The sequence below is a fragment of the Neoarius graeffei genome, chromosome 9 (genome assembly GCF_027579695.1).
Source record: "Neoarius graeffei isolate fNeoGra1 chromosome 9, fNeoGra1.pri, whole genome shotgun sequence".
In the NCBI taxonomy this organism is placed as follows: Eukaryota; Metazoa; Chordata; class Actinopteri; order Siluriformes; family Ariidae; genus Neoarius; species Neoarius graeffei.
The window spans coordinates 45,161,246-45,178,611 of record NC_083577.1 but is presented as its reverse complement, the minus strand read 5'-3'; the positions used below and the strand labels follow the sequence as shown (position 1 = coordinate 45,178,611).

The 17,366-nt window shown below is 42.0% G+C and overlaps 1 protein-coding gene across 5 annotated transcripts in view; it reads left to right on the top strand.

The window, feature by feature from the left end:
- gdap2 (ganglioside induced differentiation associated protein 2) overlaps positions 1–17,366 on the top strand; it is a 47,208-nt gene that overhangs the window by 3,189 nt on the left and 26,653 nt on the right. For all 5 annotated transcript variants that reach the window (XM_060929581.1, XM_060929579.1, XM_060929583.1 and 2 more), the window contains exons 2-11: positions 8,720–8,952; positions 11,591–11,730; positions 11,903–12,056; positions 12,452–12,540; positions 12,637–12,713; positions 13,053–13,212; positions 14,513–14,663; positions 14,945–15,021; positions 16,246–16,322; positions 16,422–16,561. In XM_060929581.1, the coding sequence (XP_060785564.1) occupies positions 8,747–8,952; positions 11,591–11,730; positions 11,903–12,056; positions 12,452–12,540; positions 12,637–12,713; positions 13,053–13,212; positions 14,513–14,663; positions 14,945–15,021; positions 16,246–16,322; positions 16,422–16,561 (1,271 nt within the window). In that variant the 5' untranslated portion in view covers positions 8,720–8,746. The remainder of the gene's footprint in view (positions 1–8,719; positions 8,953–11,590; positions 11,731–11,902; positions 12,057–12,451; positions 12,541–12,636; positions 12,714–13,052; positions 13,213–14,512; positions 14,664–14,944; positions 15,022–16,245; positions 16,323–16,421; positions 16,562–17,366) is intronic.

Here is a 17,366-nt window from a genome sequence, read left to right as displayed (position 1 = left end):
GTGATAGGAGTGTCCTTTTTTTTTTTTTATACAAGTGTCCTCGTGCCTGTAATTGTGCAATAATGTTTAGAAACGCAAGTCACACTTCTCAACAAGACTGACGTTGTGTTGCTTTACTGAAACATGGGCTTAGATTATGTGTCTGATTGCAGTGAGGTGTCATTGTCTCTCATCTCATTATCTCTAGCCGCTTTATCCTGTCCTACAGGGTCGCAGGCAAGCTGGAGCCTATCCCAGCTGACTACGGGTGAAAGGCGGGGTACACCCTGGACAAGTCGCCAGGTCATCACAGGGCTGACACATGGACACAGACAACCATTCACACTCACATTCACACCTACGGTCAATTTAGAGTCACCAGTTAACCTAACCTGCATGTCTTTGGACTGTGGGGGAAACCGGAGCACCCGGAGGAAACCCACACGGACACGGGGAGAACATGGAAACTCCACACAGAAAGGCCCTCGCCGGCCACGGGGCTCGAACCCGGACCTTCTTGCTGTGAGGCGACAGCGCTAACCACTACACCCCCGTGCCGCCAGGTGTCATTGTGCAAATGTCAAAAGTTTTCGAGGGCTCCTGACTGGTGCAACGCTCATCCCCTTGCGATTTCAGCATTACTAAATCAACTCACAAGAAATCCCTATGCTGTGGTCTGTTCGGAGGTAATGAACTTGAATCAGGGCACATTGAAGGTAGCAGCTATTTGTAAAGTCATATTTAATAATTGCAACCATCCTTGACTTGCAAGTGACTTCAAAGCAAAATAGAAACCTGGGTGTCGGCCATGTTGGTGGATATACAAATGTGGGGTTAAGCGACATTCCATACAAAACATAGTCACGCGTGCGCAGCTCTCTGTTTTTCTACTGCTTTAAGTGTACTTTTAGCAATGCTATATCTTTGTGCTGTGTATGGTTGTGGTCACAACAGTACTTGTGACCGTGGTACATTCCGATTTTTTTTTTTTAGAATTCTATCCGTGATTTGGAAGGAGGGTGAGGAAACTGAGGCTTAGTATGGAGAGGAGACGAGGGGATCAGGATACTTTGTCGAATGACCATTTCGTCCAAAGCCTTTTTCATACGCACTATCAGTTATTTTATATTTCCGGTATTCCTGTGTTTGTGAACGAAACCCCTGCGAGAACACTGCTCGGCGCCTGAAGATTTAACGTTATCCAGCCAGCTTTAAAAATTAATAACTTTGCCAACGGAGCTCACAGCGAAGCCAAATTTTACAGGCCCCTCCCTCTAAGCCTTCCCTTTCGAAAGAGCACAGTCTCGGGTCAGTAGGACCGTGCCTCGACTTGGGATTTGCGAATGAAGCCCCCGTGAGAGCGCTGCTCTGCAACTGAAGATTTGTTATGATCCAGCCAGTAACATAGACATGCAAGCGAGCAGCCTGCAATGACAAGGGAGTGAACTCATCCCAAGGTCAGCAAGTGGCACAGGCCGACATGGTTACCCCCTTTAGTATGCTCTTTAGTGTTGAAGTGCGCATACTACGGCACTTATTTGCTTTACAAAAACGTGTTTTCTCATCTCATTATCTCTAGCCGCTTTTGGTCAAATTCCATTAAGAATTCCTCCTCTTTTTTTTTTCGAACAAATAAATATCTGAAATATAAAATGGTGCATATGAGAGAGGCTTTGGATGAAATGACCTGTATTCTTACTTGATGGTTGGTAGACGCATCTTGTCTCCAGAAAAGTCTGACTTTTTTTAAAAATAATATGGGTCAAAACCACACACGCCTCTATCTTCTTTTTGTATCGAATCTTCGCTCGATCGTTCAAATCGTGGTAATACTGAGAAAATTCAGCATTGTTTACACACGCTTTCAGCAGCTGTCATCTTAGTTGCTTTGTATATCCACCATCATGGCGGAGGCTCATGATGTAGCACATTTTGATCACGTGGTTGCATGTCTACTATAGGTTTAGTAGGGAGGGTGGGGTCAGATGAGTGGGTTGTTTTCAGCTCAATTGCAGTTCACCTTGTAAACCTGGAGAGGGCTCTCAAAATTACCTATTTCTCATTTGGCAAAAAAAAAAAAGCCACCTTTGCGCAACTTCCCACTTATCCTAAAGGCCCAGTCACACAGCCGATCACGCATAAATCACGTATAAAGTTGGCTTGTGCGTGATTGTCAGTGGAGAAATTGACCATTTTTTGGGGGTGTGCGTGGTCGAAAATCACCGATTAATTGCGCATGAACTACGTACAAATCACTTACAATCACTTACAAATCACGCACATCAGCGCATAGGGTCAAAAGAGGGACAATTATAAGCACGCATGAACCGCACACTAGCACTGATGAACGACGCATAGAGCGCGCATGGATCACGCATGGATCACTTATGATTCACTGATGGCTAGCGAACAGCGGGCGTCACTATCGCATCCGCTCCGCGCACAATAAATAGCCTGCAGTTACGGGACATCTCTTCTCTGAGGGTTCATGCTGGATGTGTACCCCTTGGCAGCAAGGACAAGACTGGCAAAAGTTCAAGAAATGGTTGCTTTTATACGGCAAAAATCATACGCGAGTTGTTAGTGATACATAAGTGATTCATAAGTTTTTCATAAGTTTTTTTTTTTTTTTTATGCGTTTTTGTAAATGTTATATAAGTGTTTTATGCGTTAATACTTTTTTTGTCAGTGGATATCAGTGAAATGTATGTGTTACTACAGCGAGACATGCGTGATGTGCGTTATTCGTCAGTGAAAAGTCATCGACGTGCGCAGTAGCGGTAAATTTCTTGCGATCAACCACTAACGGTCCACGCATATGTCGCACATTGTCCGCGTCAGAACTACGGCAAAGGACGCACGAATTACGTTAAACGGCGCACAATCGCGCATACTTGTGCGTGATCAATATTTTTGAGCAGCTCAAAACTTGGAATCGCGCACAAACCCGATTCGTCGAACATCCACTGACAACTACTGATGCTCCACATCAAAAAAAACTTATGAATTACGCACAGCACTGATGAATCGCGCACGACTCGAAATTTATGTGCAATTCATGCATAAATCGTAAGTTTTGGCTGTGTGACTGGGCCTCAAGCGAATGGGTCTTTTTCTCCTTATAGTAACGGGCCTCTTTGGTCACCACCAAAATGGCCTGCTGACGATGCACAGGAGCATCTGGGTTAACGAGGCGGATCACTGGGGCCACCATGTTCGACTGTAGCTAATCAAATCCACTCGGACACAATAATGCAGTAATAAGATCAAGAATATATTAATTACTAATTACAAACCGCAATTGCTAAATATTAATTACTAAGTAACAGCGATCGCTAAATAAATACTACCATTTTTGTTTTTTGCTTCCTGAGTGAAAACAGCCAGGACAAAGTTTCAGTTGGCAATTTGATGATGTGAAATTGACGGCGCACTGAGGTTTGCATATCGACGCACGATTGGGAGTCTGCAGTCAAATCCCAGGATCCGATTGGGAGTCTGCAGTCAAATCCCAGGATCCGATTGGGAGTCTACAGGCAGTCAAACCAATGAGAACGCCTCGCTGTCTATAGTCACTGTAGACTTTGCACCACCGTAGACACAACTTCTGCAACCAACCAACCCAAACCTTTGCTGTCTGATGGTTGGGTCTTTTTATTTTGGACTGGAGCCAGTCTTGTAGTACTCGAGTCCAGGACTCCAACCCTAATTTCAAGGACTCGTGACTTGACTTGGACTTGAGGCCTAAGGACTCGGACTCGTACGTTAACTGCATTCGGACTCATAAATTGGAGACGATGACTCTGATTTTTTTTTTCTTTTTTTTTTTGGTAACATGCCATAGTAATTTGGCATAAGATATTTACATTTAATTTTTGTACTAATTTTGTGTCCATGTCACACCTGCACACCTTGGCTCATGCATCAGATAGACTCTCGGGCGTGCTCTGGACAGTGCACGACCGCCAAGTGGACTCTTGTGCGTGCCGTAAGCAACTCACACCTGCACAGGATTAAGGTGCAATCAGCATGCCAATATAAAAACTGTGAAAATGCATTTACTTTATGAAGTATTGAGTTGCGTTGCTGGCGCATTACCAAGCCTTATTTTCTTGTTTGTTTGATTTCCTGTTTCTCGTCTTTGATTCTGCTGAGTCTACAATAGCCTGTTTGTGCCTCGCTCGACCTACTGCCTGTTTCACTGTTTCATGATTTTGCCTGCCATTCTGGATTGTTTACCTGTCTTCACTTGTCTTAATAAACACGTCTTCTGGACTTGCATCCATCTCCCAACCATCTCTGACAGAATCCCTCGCACTCCCTGACAGAGAATGCACATTCACCTGTTCATACGTTATGTTCAGGAACAAACTAAAGTTAATGGTGCTGAAACAGCCACCATCAAATGGTGCGGTTGGAGTCTTGTTCTCAGATTCGACTCGGATCAATACTCGACTCGGACTCAGTTTTCTTTAATGACTTGGACTTGACTTGGACACTGGGGACTCGAGACTGGACTCGAGGTTTAGTGACTCTGCTACAACACTGACTGGAGCTACAAGGCTAATCTAGGTATGAAGTGATCAAAGTCTGTCCTACCTAGAATCTCAAGACAGTGCTACGTAATCCAGGCATAAAACATATATAATTAAGCTGTGTTTATCTAATATCAGAGAGAGTTCATACTTAACTTGGTTCCACTCTAAATATGTAATGTCAGTATCTTGCTTTCTTGTACACTTCCACCTCCAAGCTTGAGAGCCAGGACTTATTGGGTAGAGTGATACTTGAATGCACTAAGGGGAAAAGTGATTCTGGTGCCCAAGATGACTTTCCACACAACTGTACACCTTTCTGCTACACTGGTCACTACGTATTGTTTAGTTTTATAGATTGCACCAAGTCCTTAAACGACCCTGTGTGCTCTTATTGAAGAACTGGATGCTGATTGAGGCACAGTTTATGGTCTTTGGAGACTAAGGTTGGCCAATCTGATGTTTGCACTTAATTATGTCATAATACAGTTTTCTGAGATATTGCAGGTAGTTGGTGTAAAATCTGATTGAAAGCAGTGATTAGATTAAAATGTGTACTGAATATGTAAATTTTAGTTTCCCCTCCTTAATCTTCAGTAATTAATTTTTTTCCTGTATATATTAAATGTACTTGTTCTCAGCTTTTCACAAGTTATTTTATGCCACACTACTGTTTTGATGTCAGTTATGAAAATGAAGCATTGTGATACATGTTGTCAGCATGTCTTCGTTTTGTAATACAACCCCTGGCAGAAAATATGGAATCTCTACTCTTGGAGGATGTTTGCCCAGATTTTTAATTTGTAGCAAATAAACAATTCACGGATATGATACAACAATTTTGTTTAATAGTTGAACAGTCTGGCTTCATGAAACCTGCATCAAGCAAATTAAATTGTTAATTAATGGCATATTTTTTTTCCAGATCAAGTAGAAGAGAATATATTGAATCACTCAATGTTGAGGAAAAAATTATGAAATCACTTTGTAAATTGCATTTCTAAAACAAATACTGGAACAAATCTAAAAAGGCAAATTAGTTTGCAGCTGAGAGTTATTACAGACTTTAACGAGCTCTTGGTCCTGGCTAAGGGAAAGGAAATATGGCTCCAAAAAGAGTCGTCAATTGAAACGGTGAAAAGGATTATAAAGCTCCTTCAAGAAGGAACTCCACTGAGGGTGGAAAAACATGATGGTGGTTTCCAGTCAGCGGTGTCAAAAGTTTGGTGCACATATAAACAAAATTGGAAGGTTCTGAAAGGAAAACATGTATAGGTAGACCAAGGAAGATGTCAAAGTGTCAGGATTGAAAACTCAAAGCAATATGCCTTAAATTGAAACTGCAAAACAAATGAAAAACAAAGGCGTGGAAACGGGTAGTGTTGTATTTTTGAGACCGGTCTTGGTCTGAAGACCACTTTTTGAAGGTCTCGTCTCGGAATTGACTGCAATAGCCCCCCTCCCCGGTCTTGTCTTGGACATAGAAACTTGATTTTAGTTCAAGACCACAACTGTGGGTATTTCACTAACTTGCCTGTGCATTGTCTGATTTGATTTAGCATCATTACTGTGATTGGATATAAAACGTCTTGCTTCAAATGCGAACAATAATGTGACTCCTTGCTAATTCGAAATTTTCATTCCCGTTTACAGCAGTCACCCCCCCCCCTTCTCTCACACACACACACACACACACACACACACTGGTCTGGTCCTGGTTTTGACTCTGTCTCGCCCTGCCTTGGTCTTGACTTGGTCTCCACCCCTCAAAGTTTTGGTCTCGATACACTCTGGTCTTGGTCATGTCTTGGTTTAGGTGGCCAACACTAGAAACAGGATTTGATGTTTGGGACAGAACTGTAAGAAATCAGCTGAATGTAAGGAGCTTTACATATTGAAAGGCCAAACAAAAACCAGCCCTTGCACATAAATGGAAGAAAACATGGTTACAGTGGGCTAAAGAGAAGCAGTGCCGAGGATTAATCACGAAAGTGATTAATCACGAATCTGCATTGGCCGAGGAGATGATGCTGGAAGTTTAGTTCTGATGCTGAACTTTTAATCTAATGAAAAAATGACTGCCTGAAGAAAACAAATGTCCCAACTCCTTTATGATATAGGGCTGCATGTCAGGTACAGGACCAGGGGAGATGGCAGTCATGCACAAATGTACAGTGAAATTTTGAACACTTTTCTCATTCCATCAGTAGAAGGTAGGTTTGGTGATGAAGTAATTTTTCAGGATGATGCATATGGAGTCACGGGAGTGCCATTAAAAATAAGAAAATAAATGTAGAAATAAAAGAATATGAAAATAAATGCTTTTTCTTTATTGCGTTTCAGGTGCTTGAATGGCCAGGCTGTCAGTCAACTGACTGTGGGCGGGCCTTCCTGGCCCTGCATGCACACATCCTGCATTGCACAGTGTGAATGTGGTAGCACTTTGAAGCTGGGAGAGAAGGAGAGGATTTGCTTCCTCCATGTGTACTCTGGCCATTATCGGGTCATAGAAGTGCCATAAAAAGACTCAAACTATAAAAGAATAAGAGCAGATAATGGGATTCGTGTGTGCAGGAATTGACTGCTCAGCCTGGGCAGGAAGGCCTGCCCAAAGCCAGTTGATCGACAGCTTGGACATTCAAGCAAAGGAGGTAAAAAAAAAAAAAAAGCAATCGGAACTATCAAACGCAATAAAGAGAGGCATTTGTTTTCTTATTTTATTTCTGTTTCTGCATTTAATTTCTTATTCTTCTATTTTTAATTTTCCTATGTTTATTTTTATTTCTGCATTTATTATTCTTTCATTTTTATCTTTATTCATTTTCTGAATCCATAAATGCATCTTGCCTCAGAGCAAAGAGTGTTAAAGTTTTTCTACAGGAAAGGCATGTCAACTCAGTGAGATGGCCAGCAAGCAGTCCTGAACTGAATCAGATTGGAAATTGATGGTGGAATTGTCTGATCTGTCAACTGCTATTCAAGAAGGTTGGAACCAGCTTGATGGAGAATGCGGTTTTCATTAGTGAAGTCCATTCCCAAAAGAATCCAGGTCATCATAAAAGCCTGAGGAGGAGAAGGAGTACTAATGGGGATTTTAAATTTCCTGATTCCATAATTTTTTTTCTTGTATTTGAGCTGGAAAAAAATATGCCATTAGTTAAAATAACTTAATTCAATTTGTTTGAGGTATGTTTTACGAAGCCAGGATGTTCAGCTATTAAACAAAATTGTTCTACATACAGGACACTTTTTTTTTTTTTTTTTTTTTTTTTTTAATGAAATAAAAACATGTATTCTATTCCCTTCTAGTGGGTTTCATTCATTTGGTTTGATAGCATGCAATATTGTTAGCATATCGCTTATCCTACATGTAATACGCCACTCTACCCAATGAAGAACGAGTGCTGAATATGGTTTGCGGTATTGCATGGCTGTCAAGGAAACATGACGTCACACGTCCAAGCTGATGCAAATATTCAATGAGTTTTCTGCTGCGCGTGCACAGAAGCATTTGTTCGCTGGTGGCACCTGCAGTAAACAGTCGCAGTGAATTGAAGATGCGTATTACACGTAAAACTTCCGCTTTAGCGAGCAACTGTGACAATTTGTAAACAAACTTGGCCACAAGGTTTGCTTTGTTAAATATGGAAGATTTTGAGAAAATCGAATGTGTGTATAATAAAAATAATAATATTGGTTGGCTTTTTTTCATGGTATATCAGATATATTCCATTCAGCTAGCATGATCTTGAACTGGTCTTCGACTTGTTCAATATCATGCTAGCTGAATGGAATATATCTGGTATACCACTCAACTCCAGCCAGTATTATTTAAATGTCAGTCATATGTATGATTTTTTTTTTTTCTTTGCTATGAAGTAAAAAGCTGGTTGAACAGCCTCTAAATGTGGTGGTTCCTTTGTTTGTTTTTTGGCCAGGTGTATAATATTTGTCATATTGCATTCCTCTAATGAAGAGCTGTCTATGGAAAGGATATTGTGTAAAATGGACCTCTATGGCTTGTTCGCTACAGTAGCACCTAATATGGTGATCTCGGAGATGTTTATCCAGTTTTTATGCTCCTACGTGTTTGTGAATTGTGGAAGATCACTGTGTTTTTTACATTGTGATGTGTTGAGTGTGTTAACATGCCCACAAGCTTCTGACATGTTAACAGAAAGTGTATTTGTATGTTGTGTCCTCAGTTCACCGCAGCCCTGTGGATCAGCGACATGGATCCATTGGGCGCTCGCTCTCAGTTTGTGTATGTGGAGACTCTTCCCACATGGGACCAGCCTGAAGATATGGTTGATGGCAATGAGGAAGCAAAGTCTCATCATACGGAGGAGAGCAACGAGGTGACTGATGTAAACCAAGGAAACTCTCCTGTTTCTCCATTTCCATTCAGAGAGGATATCAACAGGAAAATTATTCTCTTGTGAGTCACGTAGCATCAGTACCTCACTTTTATTTTCAGTGTTTTGTTTTTTTTTCTCCTGCACTGGAATACTTTTCCCCCCCTTTCTTTAATGCCGTATAGTTCTAGGATATTATTCACTGTAACTAATGAGTTGTAGAAAATCTAACCCTGAAAAGAAAGGATTTTTTTTTTAAAGGTAATGATAGTGAGAATTATATTCAGCAAGTGCCAGCTTCATATATTGAACTATCGCACAACTGCATGCCTCCTGATTCTTGTTCATGCGCGCACACACTTGATGGCATGAGCTGTCTTATGCTCCTCAGTAGGATTGCAGGCTTTTTACATAACTCCAGTTACATAGCATTTTTTTTGTTTGTTTCCCTTAAAATGAGGAACTCTACTATTGCCGTTGTTACTACTGTTTTTAATAGCCGTTGCTTTTGAAAGGAAGATGATTAAAGGCCTTTCAGATTTTTCAAGTGTAGGTCATAAAAATAAATTTCCCTGAAACCCAATTATTTTTGTTTAGTGGACTGAAAGCAACTGAATTAGAATCACAGACTTCCAATTTTATTAGGGTGGGGGTTTTTTTTTTGTTTGTTTGTTTGGTTTTTTTTATGGAACAATTAATGAATTTAGAGCCACATGGCCCTAAATTCTCCGCTATTATTTCTTGCTTTACCATGACCCAATTCAAGATACTATGTTATGCATCAGGGTGGCACGGTGGTGTAGTGGTTAGCGCTGTCGCCTCACAGCAAGAAGATCCGGGTTCGAGCCCCGTGGCCGGCGAGGGCCTTTCTGTGCGGAGTTTGCATGTTCTCCCCGTGTCTGCGTGGGTTTCCTCCGGGTGCTCCGGTTTCCCCCACAGTCCAAAGACATGCAGGTTAGGTTAACTGGTGACTCTAAGGCTACGTTTACATTACGTCGAATCAGCGGATCATCAGATTAACGTTCTTAAAATGATTCGCGTTTACACTAAAACCGTTAGCCGTGCACACAGCAACACCAATACGCGGATACGCTCGGCTCCGCAGGCATCCTGCGCTCCAAATCACTCCACCCTGAACAGCGAGTGCCCTCTGGAGGGTGCGCACTCCGGCCCTGCGCAGCTCACAGAGTGCGCGAGTGAAGTGAACAAGCCACGATTCGGGACTGAGCCGCTGTGTGTGTGATCCCAGCGCATATCACTTATTACTTGCAAGTGGAAGGATGGCAAGCCTAAAGACAATCATAACTACACAGTGGGCAGTATTTGCATCAGTATTTGCAGTATTTTCATACTTTTATACTCTTTAATGAAAGGTGATACAAGGCGGAAGTCCGCGCCGTTTTTCAGCAGTCGCGTCACATGACCAACGCCAGCGAATCAGGAAGGTGGATGTCACAGTGACGTTGTCCAATGAGACGCCAGCTAGAGCTCAGCACAGCGTATTCGCGTATTCTCAATGTTTACACAGCACCGGAGCTGATACGATCTAGATTGAATACGTGGACGCTGGCGGATTCCCGTTTCCCCGCTTTTCCAGGGGGGTTAATGTAAACGGACAGTGCATCCGCGAAGAAAACGAGACAGATACGGTCTAGTGTAAACGTAGCCTTAATTGACCGTAGGTGTGAATGTGAGTGTGAATGGTTGTCTGTGTCAGCCCTGTGATGACCTGGCGACTTGTCCAGGGTGTACCCCGCCTTTCGCCCGTAGTCAGCTGGGATAGGCTCCAGCTTGCCTGCGACCCTGTAGAATAGGATAAAGCGGCTGAGATGATGAGATGAGATCTTATGCATCACGTGGTGAGTTTTCCCCATTTGTGCAAGGCATGGTGGGATACGAATTTGAAACAGGAGAGAAAATGGAGGATGCGAGTGCGCAAGTGAAACATGGAAGGCTGACTACAGTAACGGAAAGCGAGAAGAAACATTGTTGCAAAGGAAAGGAAACGCAGGACTAAACTAATAAATATCGGCGGTCAGCGAGCACCTCGGTGTGATCAGCTGTTCGTTTAGCAACAGGATGATGGAATTGTCCGTGTACGGTCAAGGGAAACCTGCGCATGCACACATGGACTTCCTCTGTCTGCGCGAAGTGAAGCAAGACTGCGCGAAGCAAGTGCACATTATGCACATTATTCTCTCGGGAATCCCTTCAAATTAAATAACTTCCCAGCCACAGAATGGCCTGATATTTTATGAGATATTACAGAAATAAACATATTTCAGAGGGAACTAAACTTCACCGATTTTTATGAAATCGAAAGGCCATCTCACTTGAACACCACTTTTTGCATCATGCACAGCATACAACTTTAAACAATTTAAGCAAGCACACATCTTTTAGTTTTGCTAGTGATTCACATATGCAGCACAAGAGATGTGTTTCTAATCACATCTGTTTTGTTCCTGTTAACGAGTGATTTGACCTCTAGAGAATTCTCTTACTTTATGCGTTATTCCAGTTGTATACTGAGGATCTGCCGCTTAGACATGTGCTTTTATGTGCCAAAGTGGCACAGCCCAAATCTCCCAGCAAAAACTGGAATAATTAATCCTTTGAACACTGGATAAGTAAGTTTTCTTTCAGCTTTCAACTTAAGTGATGAAAATTAAATTTGCCCTTGCATTGATCTAACAGTCTGTGGTGTGTTTATCATTACAGCAGAGGCGATGTGGCACTTTTGAACTGCACTGCCATTGTGAATACAAGCAACGAGACCCTTACAGACAAGAACCCGATCTCAGACAGCATTCACAGACACGCAGGCCCTGAGCTCCGAGATGAACTTTTCAAACTGAAAGGTAGGGGGTACTACTGAGTGACAATACAGAGGGTAGGCGACAACACAGCAAAACAAGTGTTCCTGTTATTTCCTTTTTGTTTCAACAGTTAAATTTTTTTTAAAGGATTTTGTGTTGTAGAACTGGATGTTTTGCATTCTGACAGGTGTGGGTTTTTTTTTTTTTTAAACAGGATGTCGTACCGGAGAGGCAAAAATGACCGAAGGCTTCAACTTGGCTGCAAGATTTGTTATACATACAGTTGGCCCCAAATATAAAGCCAAGTATCGCACAGCTGCTGAGAGCTCCTTATACAGCTGCTATAGAAATGTCATGCAACTTGCCAAGTAAGTATTACAGCACATAGTGGGGAAATTGGCACACACCCATCGCTTTCTGTCACATGCTAGGTTAGGAAGGTCAGGAGCTTGTTTTGACAAGAATAGCTCAGGATATCCCTGATTACAACTCTAAAATGCTGTAACTTTTTTGTTCTTTAATTCCCCTCAGGAGAGCTGTATAGCCTATTTTGAGCCCTATTGGGTGTGACCGATGACGGCAGGGCGTCTTAATTAAATTGAACCTTCTTTATGCAAAGAATGTCTCTATAGCAGGTTGATAATTAACTCCCTGCTGTGGTGGAGATGTAGAATGGACCGTATTTAAGTTTTTGTTTGTTTGTTTGTTTGTTTGTTTGTTTGTTTGTTTGTCTGTCTGCCTCTCTGGTCACATTTCAATCCAGGGAGCATGGCTTGGCCTCTGTGGGTCTTTGTGTGATCAGTACTGCAAAGAGAGGATATCCCATTGAAGATGCTACTCACATAGCCTTCCGTAAGTCACTTTCACAAGCTAATAATTTCTTATTTTAAGGAAGAAAACCTACACACGCTTTGCTAATAATGGGTTATGGTACATATCTTTTGTCAGGGACTGTGCGCAGGTTTCTGGAGAATCATGGAGAAAGCATAGAGGCTGTGGTGTTTGCAGTGTCAGATACTGAAGAGGTCTGTTCCATTCCCTATCAGCTGGTGCAAAAGATCACCAGTTTAGCTCATGCCATGTGTGTTCATTATGTGCAAACTCAGACTGGTCTGCTTTTATTTTAGAGATTGTCTTTGTTGAAAACAGAATTGAATTGCTTTGTTTGGACGGATTTTGAAGCTGGTTTTAGAAAAGACTTGATTTAAAGTCAATTTTTGCTTTGTGTTTTGCATTCTGATTGCATTCTAACTGCTTTGGTTATTTGTAAGCTTTAAATCACTGAATAATACCCTTGTGATTTATGTTTAACTTTGGGGGTGTGGGTTTTTTTTTGTTTGTTTGTTTTTGCCTTTTCTATTCAGGCAGTGTATAGGAAGTTCTTGCCACTTTATTACCCACGCTCTAAGGAGGAGGAGAGAAGCAGTCTGCCTTTACTGCCCCCCGATATCGGGAATGCCGAGGGGGAGCCGGTGGTGCCTGAGAGGCAGATCCGCATTACTGAGAAGCCTGGCAGCCTGGATGGTGAGACCCTGCTAACCTTGCAGCTGTGTTTCAGTATGTATACAACATGCTCAGTCAGTTGAACGAATGTAAATAAGCTTTACATGTAACGAAAAAGCCTGGAACTTTGTGAGTATTTTAATCTGACCATGCTCTTTCTTTATCACTTGTGAAACCCCTCCAGCCAAAAATCATTCAGCATTTAAAATGACCTAAACTGCAGACTTGTGTGTTACTCTTTAAGGATTTGAAGCATGAGCTGCTAATACAGTATTCCAAAACCATTCATTATTCATATTCATCGTTTCCAGCTTTCCATCATCAGGTTTGCCAAAGAGACTTACTTTTGGGAAAGGGTGGATTTTCATGGGAAAATGTTTTGCTTGCAGTGATAAGTTTAGTAATCTATATCCGAGTAGAACGGAAGGCCTTTAGTCTGTCCTGCTAATGCGGTAAGTCGGACTGATGGTTACTGTGGTGTGGACTTAGGTGAGTCTAATTGTTAAATGAACCATGTCTTCCTCTCTAGTCATCCATCTTCTGCTTTTAGTGCTGCGTGGCATTCTCAGGAGGCCTTTTCAGCTGGTACACCATGGTCGATCACTCAAAACCCACAGACTCCGAGCCCAGACTAGTGTGCAGTTGAAGCATTGTTGTAGTGTGTGATGTGAGATTCTTTGATGAGTAGCTTATTTGCTTGGTGTCAGTGAGCTTACGTGGACGTGTTAATTTGTCAGCGCAGGTTTGCCAGCCGTTCTCTCGGGCCCAGATCCTGTGGCCTGTAGTCCAGCTGTGTCGATGTGGCCACCCCTCCTTTGAGCTATCAATCCAGCTCAAACAAATTGTGCATTAGCTTCTCCCAGTAAAAATAAGCACACACTATCTCCCTGCCTGGATTTGGTACTGTGGTTTATGATGTGGGAGGACGGCCCAAATTCTTTGTGTGAAACTGTTTCTAAAGTCTTGACTGTTCAGAGCAAATCAAGGTTGTTGAGTCTCTGAAGTGGCTGAAAAGGATCATATGGCGCCATTATCAGAATACTAGAATCTCAGCTTCTTCATTAACTTTGATTGGGCCACTTCAGCCAAAAATAACCGTTTCAAATGCATCTGTACTTAATTTAGTCTTGAGGTCACCTCAGGTTGTGGTGTGTGGTGGTTTTTTTTTTTTTTTTTTTTTAAAGTTTATTGTTGGGGATATCTGACTTGGCAGATCATGTCTGAAAAAATGTGAGCATATGTGGGATATGCAATTAAGTTTACTGACCACAAGATTGTGTGTGTGTGTGTGTGTGTGTGTGTGTGTGTGTGTGTGTTTCAGATGGTGCTGAGGAGGATTCTGAAGACTCAGACCTGGGACTTGTGGGTAATCATGCTTTTGCAAGAATGGAAGGAGATGTGGATAAGCAGCGAAGGCTCATTCTTCAGGGTCAGCTCTCTGAAGCGGCTCAACAGAAACAGCACCAGAGGACGTAAGAACTTTCTACGTGCTGCAGCTTACGTCAGTAGCCCACACATACTTCAAGAACTCCTAAATGAAGAAACATTTCATGGTGTCTGAGATTTAGGTTTCTGATGCCAGTCTAATATTGAATCCTAAAATGATCATCAAACAACCCTCAAGTTGGATTCTAAGTGATATCTTGCCTTTTCCTGTTATCAGCTATGTTTTATATATCATGTTTTGAGCCTTATGTTGACTGTATTCAAGTTTTCTCATGAGACTGGGTTCTCTGGTCCTGTTCTCTTGTAGCTATAACCGCTGGCTGTGTAGAGCGCGAGCAGAGGACCTCTCGGACATAGCGGCGCTAAAGGCTTTGTATCAAACTGGTCTGTTTCAGCTTTCAATCCTTTTTTTTCTTTTTTTTTTTTTTTATTTATTCCCCCCATCATACAAGTGTGTATGACTGAATGAATGATCATGTTTCAGAAATGTGGAATTAATGAGCATGTGCATATCTTGTTTATTAATCTCTCACTCTCTCTGTCTCTCTTACTCCTTCGCTTTTTTTTTTCCCCTTTCTCACTGTGTGTCTGCACATGTGTGTGCTGGATCTTCTCACTGCATGTGTTTGCTAACTGGGCAGGAAGCCTTAGTTCCACCTCATTGAGCACACAGCAGGGGATTCTGTAATCCGTTTCTCTCGTTTTGCAATTTCGGGATCAAAAATAGACACCAAAGTAATGGTTGCTGTGGTGATGTTTTCGATCATCTCCAAGTTGCTCGGGTTAGGTAATGTCATCGCTGTATGTGGTGAGCTACCCTACTGAGTATAAAACAGGCAGCTTTGTGTTTTACTGTGTATGCATTAGCTGGAAGATGAAACATCATAACCACTAATTACAAAATAAAATTTAAAATGATTGTTTTCATAGAAGGGGAATAATACATAGAGAGCGTAACACCCAGCTGATTGGCATGACTTCAGTATTTGACCATCACTTTTGGCTAGAAGGGGCTACGCTCTAATTGTATTGCTTTCTAGATGATCTGGCTGCATGTATTCCAAAATGTATGACTGAATTACTAATAAATGACTTACAGACAGGAAGAAAGGTAGCTGAAAGTAGTGATAAAAATATTTTGATGAGTTAAAATGGGGCGGCACGGTGGTGTAGTGGTTAGCGCTGTCGCCTCACAGCAAGAAGGTCCAGGTTCGAGCCCCGTGGCCGGCGAGGGCCTTTCTGTGCGGAGTTTGCATGTTCTCCCCGTGTCCGCGTGGGTTTCCTCCGGGTGCTCCGGTTTCCCCCACAGTCCAAAGACATGCAGGTTAGGTTAACTGGTGACTCTAAATTGACCGTAGGTGTGAATGTGAGTGTGAATGGTTGTCTGTGTCTATGTGTCAGCCCTGTGATGACCTGGCGACTTGTCCAGGGTGTACCCCGCCTTTCGCCCGTAGTCAGCTGGGATAGGCTCCAGCTTGCCTGCGACCCTGTAGAACAGGATAAAGCGGCTAGAGATGATGAGACGAGTTAAAATGAAGTCTCTAAGAGGATGATCCAGAAGCTTGTTTTCACATTTATTTACACATGATGCTTTGATTTTGCTCACAGGTGTTGACATGTGTGGCAGAACAGTAATGGTGGTGGTAGGCAGAAACATTCCAGTAACTCTCATTGATATGGAGAAGGTAAAACAGAGTTTTATAAATTCATTTGTTATATTAAATTATCAATACCACATGTTCAATTTTCAGGATGTATATTGTGTGTGGTGTGTTTCTCTCTAGGCTTTGTTATATTTTATCCATGTGATGGACCACATCACTGTAAAGGAATATGTGATGGTGTATTTCCACACACTCACCGGTGAACATAATCACCTAGACACCGATTTCCTCAAGAAGCTCTATGACATTGTTGATGTGAAGTAAGAAAGATTGTGGCATTACATTATTATTTATTGCAAAACTGTCTGCAGATTCCACCTGGAGATCTTATAAGCTTTTGTGAGCTTTGTGAATCAAGTTTGTTTTGGAAAAGTAATATCGTTTCAGTATGACAGCGCAATCAGTAAATGAAATAACCTTGATGGGATTTAATTCATGTTTAATGTTTTAAAATGTGGTTCCTTTATCTGTCCTTTCTAACTCCAAAAATAAAAATGTCTGCATCGCAAAGCCATATACTCACAAATGTGTGCAGATGGGGAGGCTTCATATCTCTGCTTCCTAAGCCTGCTCTCCATTATGTAGATTTAAAGCGAGGATTCTGACCTTCCCAGCCCATCTGTTGTGCTTGGATGAGTTCAGCCAGTGTGCTTGGACTCCAACTCTCCCATTTCATACCTGCTCTGTTGTCATCCTACCCTACTGCTTGCCAAATTGTTGTTTGAATGCAGCCCAGAGGATATCATTTATTCTCTGAAGAGAAAAATGAAATGGCTGTTTGGCACAGTTTGGGGAAATCGGAAAGGGATTTTGGCTCCAACGGCTAAAGTTTTGGGACAGGCCATATTGGCTTTGACACTCTATAAATCAGAGCTTGTGACCATGCCGATAGGTTGTCTCCCTCCATATGAGTAAAGGCATATGCAACAGTTGTCATGTCGTGGATGCTGTACTGTAGAATTTCATTTTACTGTGCAGCAATTTGTTTTGATTTATTATGACGCAGTAGTACATGTGAAAGTCCAGGCTAGGTGCTTTCCTGGTTTTGGGTTTCTGTTTGGAGGT